This window comes from Solanum pennellii, chromosome 3, assembly GCF_001406875.1.
Source record: "Solanum pennellii chromosome 3, SPENNV200".
Taxonomy (NCBI): Eukaryota; Viridiplantae; Streptophyta; class Magnoliopsida; order Solanales; family Solanaceae; genus Solanum; species Solanum pennellii.
The window spans coordinates 19,465,605-19,472,307 of record NC_028639.1 but is presented as its reverse complement, the minus strand read 5'-3'; the positions used below and the strand labels follow the sequence as shown (position 1 = coordinate 19,472,307).

The 6,703-nt window shown below is 27.3% G+C and overlaps 1 protein-coding gene across 1 annotated transcript; it reads right to left on the bottom strand.

Annotated features, from left to right (window-relative positions):
- Nucleotides 1-758: 758 nt before the first annotated feature.
- LOC107013252 lies at nucleotides 759-2,910 on the bottom strand. Its single transcript, XM_015213208.2, has one exon. It carries the CDS (start codon nucleotides 1,971-1,973, stop codon nucleotides 759-761), a length of 1,215 nt encoding a protein of 404 aa, XP_015068694.1. The 5' UTR covers nucleotides 1,974-2,910.
- Between the last annotated feature and the right edge of the window lie 3,793 nt (nucleotides 2,911-6,703).

Here is a 6,703-nt window from a genome sequence, read left to right as displayed (position 1 = left end):
AAAACACAAGAAGAACATATAAGATTATTAGAAAAATTCATACATATAATAAAAAATTCAGGTATAAGCTTAAGTGAAAGTAAAGCAGAAATAATGAAACCACAGATAGAATTTCTAGGCATACAAATAGATAAAAATGGAATAAAAATGCAAACTCACATAGTACAAAAGATAATCACCCTTGACGAAAATATAGATACAAAAAAGAAATTACAATCATTTTTAGGACTAGTAAATCAAGTAAGAGAATATATACCAAAACTAGCAGAACATTTAAAACCACTACATAAAAAACTTAAAAAAGATGTTGAATATTATTTTGACAACAAAGATAAAGAACACATAAAGAATATTAAGAAATTATGTAAAATTGGTATTGAGAGAGAAAGAGTAGTGAAGAGAGATTGATGAAAGATTGATTATTTTATTTATGAGGAGAACCCTCTATTTATACATAACAATCTTACATCTTTGTCCATTATGGCCGACAACTACTTTACACTTGGCCCTTTTACATTTGGCCGACACAAAAACAAAAACTTAACTTAGTGGCCTTTCTTTATTATTGGCCGACACAATTACTATTTACTTTACGACTTTTATACAACTGGCTTTTTTAGCCGACGCAAAACGATAAAAATAAAAGACAGACACAATACTTTTTACATATGGCTGATATTCAGCCGACACAAAACGATAAACACTAATATTATTATTATATTTTTTTTTTATCTTTATCTTCTGGTGTAGCTTCGTCCTTATCCCAAATCAACTGTAGGTATCACATTATCTTCTCCGTTGCACTTGGAGCATTTATGATCTGGGTATTTGTTGCTGATAAGTTTGCAATATCTTACTAATAAATCTTCTGAAATAAATCCTTTCTTCAAAGCTCTCGTAGATGGTTGTTCTTCTGGTTTTAACAATGACAAAATCCATCGCTGGACTTCATCCATATCTGATTTCCTTAGCTCTTTGGAGTTCGCATAAATCATTACCTGATCTCTTGCATAATAGCTCCAAATGGCATTGCCATTTAAATAATTGTTTGCTAACTCTTGTATAATTGTAGCTATACCAATTATTCTTTTATTTGCATAAAAGTTAGGTATTTCTACTTTTGGTATCTCATTTTGTTTTTCTATCTCTTCTGGAATAATCATATCTCTGGTTAATCCTATCTTTACCACCTGTATTGGTGATTTTATCTCTTCGTATAGTATCTCTGCTGGTGCTGTATAACATTTTATATAGAATAAATTTCCTTTGGTAATTCTTTTATATGTTAAAAATGCTCTATGTAGTTCTGGTATTCCGGCTATTTCTTCTCCGGTATATGTGTATACTGTATTTAATAGTCCGTAGTTATAACATGTTTTTACTAGGTTGGGGTTGGTCTTAGGTTGTGCAATAAGTTTGTTATATCCTTGTAGTTTCTGGGTTATATAGTCTTCTTCGGGAGTTTTTGTTTGTGTGGATCTTGGGTTTAGGTTTAGATATGTCTGAATTTTGTGTATGTTTTCAATGTAAGATTGGGTAATATAGTTGTATCTTTTTTTGTCATTTTGTAGGCTTATTGCATAGGTAGATGTTTGTGGTTCTGCTGGTATCTGCATTTGTGGTTTTTGGGTAAATGGTTTTGCAAATAGCTGGTTTAAATTTGTATTAATTCTTTTGCTTGTACCTGCAGCTGTATCTAAACAAACATTGTTATGGGTTTTTCGGAGTTTCCCATCGTCTCCTTGTAGCTCTGGAATTTTAGCGTCTTCCGATCGACGTAACTCTACATGTTGGCGTAGCTCCGCATATTTATAGTCATGCTGCTGACTATTAGCTTTTAGATTTTGTAACTCTTTTCCCATACTGTCCACCTTCGTAGAAAGTGTATTAATAGCTTTGAGTATTTTTTCTGTTGTATCTGGTTCAGTTTGTGTTCCTTTTTCTTGATAGGTAATCTGCAACGAGATTTTCATTAGTTTTTATAATTTCAATTGTAAATGTAAAATTTAATATATTCAATACTAATCTCCTTATTTCTTTTGTTGTAACTGAATCATCTAACTTTTTTGTTATCCACCATTTTACCTGTGTGTTATCTGTTCTTACAATAAATTTATTGTAAACTATATATGGTTCAAATGCTAATAAACATTTATATAATGCAAATAATTCCTTTCTGTTTATTTCCCATTTTGTTTGTGCCTCAGTATATGATCCTGAGCAATACCTGCAATGGTGTTCTACCTTTTCTTTGTCATATTTATATTTTAGTACTCCTCCATAACTGTGATCGCTTGAATCTGTTTCAATTATATATGTGAATGTTCTACTTTCATCAGGAAAATATAATTTTGGTAATTTTTTGCATAATTTTTTAATATTTTTTATGTGTTCTTTATCTTTGTTGTCAAAATGATATTCAATATCTTTTTTGAGTTTTTTGTATAATGGTTTTAAATGTTCTGCTAATTTTGGTATATATTCCCTTACTTGATTTACTAATCCTAAGAATGATTGTAATTTCTTTTTTGTATCTATATTTTCATCTATAGTAATTATTTTTTGTACTATGTGAGTTTGCATTTTTATTCCATTTTTATCTATTTGTATTCCTAGAAATTCTATCTGTGGTTTCATAATTTCTGCTTTACTTTTACTTAAGCTTATACCTGAGTGTTTGATTATATGTATAAATTTTTCTAATAATCTTATATGTTCATCTTGTGTTTTAGAATATAATAATATATCATCTATATATATAACACAATTTTCTAGTTGGTTAAAACAGTTATCCATAAAATGTTGATATCTACCTGGTGCATTTTTATATCCAAATGGTAATACATTCCATTCATAAAATCCTTGTGGTACTGTAAATGCTGTTAATTGTTTAGATTCTTCTTCTAGTTTTAGATGGTAAAATCCTGATTTACAGTCAAATTTACTAAAATAGTTATATCCTTGTATCTGTCTTATTTTAAGTATTTTATTTGGTATTGGGTAGTTGTATGTTTTAGTTTTGGCGTTTAGATTTCTGTAATCTATAACCATTCTACTTTTACCTCTTTTTTGTTCACTGTGTTTTATAACTATAAATGCTGGGCTTGTGTGCTTACTGTTACTTTCCTGTATATAATTCTTTTCCAGTAATTCATTTATATGTATTTTAAATTCTTGTAAATCATCGAAATTATATTTTAACGGTTTCTGTGTTATTATGCTATTTTCGTCTATTAGCTCAATTTTTACCTTTGTTTTATGTTTTTCCCATCCTTGTAATGGGTCTTCATTGTATAGTTGTTTTAGTTGTTCATTAATTATTTGAACTCTGTCTATTGTAAATATGATTATTTCCAATTGCGTTTCTTGTTCTTTATCTATATTTTTCATTTCTTGGTTTATTTTTTCACTACCTTTTATCCATTCCATAGCTTTTCGTTGTTTATTTTTTACCCTTTTTGCTCCTATTTTATTGCCACATGGTGTAGTAAGCCACCAGTGTGTTTTTGTTATTATATGTGGGTAAAATTTATCTAAAAATGGCATTCCTAGTAACATATCTTTTGTTGTGAACTCAAAATTATAGATTTCTTCTATTATTAGTATTTTATCCCATATTTGTATCTTTATATTTTTTGCTTTGTATTTTATCATACTTCCTTCATTATTAAATCCTGTTACTACCATAGGTGTTTTTAGTTTTTCCCATTTATCTTCTGGTAGACAATTATATTTACATATGTTTGCTTCTGCTCCTGTATCTATCATAGGTGTATAATATCTGTTGTAATATCCTTCTACAATAATTTTCGCAAGAATAAATATTTTCATTATTCATTTTGTTCTTTTTATGATTATTTTCTTATTTTGACAAGTTATTGTTAATTGTTCATTTTCTATTTTGTATGGCTTAACTTTTTCTAACCATTTTATTCCTAACGTGATATTATAATTTCCTTCGTATATTTTAAATTGTAATTTTAATGGAATTCCTCCTATAATTATTTCTTTTTCTGTTGTTTCTTCGTTTGTGTTTATTATTTCACTGGGTAATCCAGGGTATGTGTGTCCTGTTTTTATAATTTCTTCTTCTAATACTAGTTCTCTTGTTATATGATTTTCTTCTTGTCCTGTATTTATCAAGATTTTATATTTCCTTTGATCCATTATTCCTGTTATAAAATAGTGGTTAGGTGTTATTTCTTCTAATAATTCTTGAGGCATTTCATATTTTCTTTTAGATGTACTCATTCTTGATGAGGTAGCTCTTGTTAGTGTATTTGGTACGCTTGAAGTACTTAATCTTTCTTTTACTATTTCTAAATCTTCTTCCATGTCAATTTCTTTATAGCTGTAGTCATTATTGTCTATTACAGTAATTATTTTTTCGAAAGGATTTTCTATTTTTATTTTATCAATTTTATTTCTTGCTGTTATTTTATGTTTTGTGGTTAATATATATATATTTTTACATCTTGCTGTAAATATTTTACTTCCTGGTGCTAACTTTATTCCTGATAATTTCCAATATAGTACTAATGATTTATCTATGTTTGTATCTGTTAATGCTACTGTGTAATTAGCACTTATTATGAATTTAAATTTTTGGTATATTAAATTTCCTCTAACTGCACTGATTACGCTTTTTTCTATAGGATGTATTATTCTGTCATCTGCTAGATATATTTCAATGGGTGTATCTATTCCTTCTCTGAAACAAGCTTTTATCAGTATTTCTGTTCCTCCTAAATGTACATATTTTATATCTGCTTTATTTTTTATATTTTGTATTTCTTTATTTATTATTCGTTTGTTTATTATAGGTATATATGCTTTTCCACTTGTATATTTACAATCTATGGCATGTTCTTTCTGACTAACTACATAATATTCTTCTTTTCGCCTTTTAAAAATATTTTTTAATAAGGATGTTTCAAGTATCTTTTCAACGCTTAAATCTAATTCTTTTCCTTTTATCTGTTCAAAAATTGTGTTATCAAATATTATTTTTTGATGTGATATTTCTTCATTTTCATAATTTTCTTCAGTTATTATTTTTATTTCACTTTCTGACATTATTCTTCATTTATTTCATCATTATCTGTATTAGTATTTTCTTCTTCATTTTCAGTTTCTATATCTGATACTTCGTATATACTATCATTTTCACTTAATTCATAGTCTATGTATTCTATTTGCATATATTTTTCTTCGTCTATAATTAATTCTGCAATTTGTTTTCTTTTTAGGTTTTTTGGTAATTTACAATTTTTAGCTATGTGTCCTATTTTTCCACAATTGTAACAAGTACATTGGGATATTTTCCTCTTTGGTCTATATGGTCTTTTTGTTTTATAATTCTTTATATAATATCTTCTTCTTGGTTGTTTATATTTATACTTAGTTTTATTTTTTGTGTAATTTTTATATCTTTTACTTTTCTGTTTTTTATATGTGCATCCAAATTGTGGTGCCATTTTATTTTTGCAACACGATAAGTTTTTATTTAATACTTTTTCCATTTTTAATTTTTCTTTTTGGCTTTCACATAATTGTGTAAACCATTGAGATAAGAATTTTATTCTAGATCCTAAAGTATCTGTAAGCCCTTCATTCTCCCAATCTTTAATTACTTTTGTACTAAATGGTTCTGGTAATTTTGTAAAATATTGGTGTCTTACTTCTTTTGCTTCATTAAGATTATATTTTGCTTTGTAGTAATATTCTTTAAATGCGCAAGTGTATTCTTCTATAAAGCACATTTTACATATAGCTAATTTTGTCATAAGTTGCCTGTTTATTATTTTTTCTTTATTTTGTTCTTTTACATCTGTGGTCATACCTCCGAATTCACTTCTTATCGTCAGTTCGTATTTATCTAATATTTCTATATTTGTTGCTAAAGAAGATCCATCTAATTTTGTATTATTTCTAAGTACTTCTAAACTTTCTGGGGGTAGATTTTCTATCCATAATTTAACTGTTCCTACAAATGTTCTTTCTATATATCTTGGTGTTTCTGTTGTACTTATTTTGTTATCTATCAGTTGTTTAGATATATTTCCTGTCCATAGTAACATTACTTTATTTATATCTGTTACACAATCTAGGTCTAAGAAATTATATTGTTCATTTGCTGGTTTTGGTATCCAATTTTTATTTAATCTACTGTTCCATATCGTATTAGCTCTATCTGACTGTTGATAACTTTCTGTATAATAAGTTGGTTGTGCCCTTCTAGGACTAGTTCTGGGACTATTTCTTGGACTATTTCTTGGACTATTTTCTGGTTTAACTCCTGATGTACTAGGTCTATTTGTATCTCCTGTATTTATTTCTAGTTTCTTTAGTTTGTTTGTCTGTTCCAAGATTTCTGTATATGTTTCACTTATATCACTTATTTCCGATTTTTGGTCATTTTCATTTTCATCTATTTCATTTATTTCATTTAATTCAAGATCTTCATCTAATTTTTGTCGTACTTCGTTTATTTTATTTTTTAATTCTTTTTCTAGTTCTTTTTCTTTTTCTATTTGTTTTGCTTTTTGTTTTTCTTCATATAATAATCTTAATTTTGTTAGTTCTTTTTCTAGTTCTTCTATTCTTGTATTTTTTATTTCTTCTACGTATTGTACTTCTTGTTTTGCTTGTATTCTTATTTTTTCTATTTCTTTTGATCTGTCTATTTCTTCATTTTCTTTTG

Excerpts from the sequence above, each read along its gene's own strand:
- LOC107013252 (XM_015213208.2), bottom strand. The coding sequence starts at position 1,973 with ATGAAAATCTCGTTGCAGATTACCTATCAAGAAAAAGGAACACAAACT.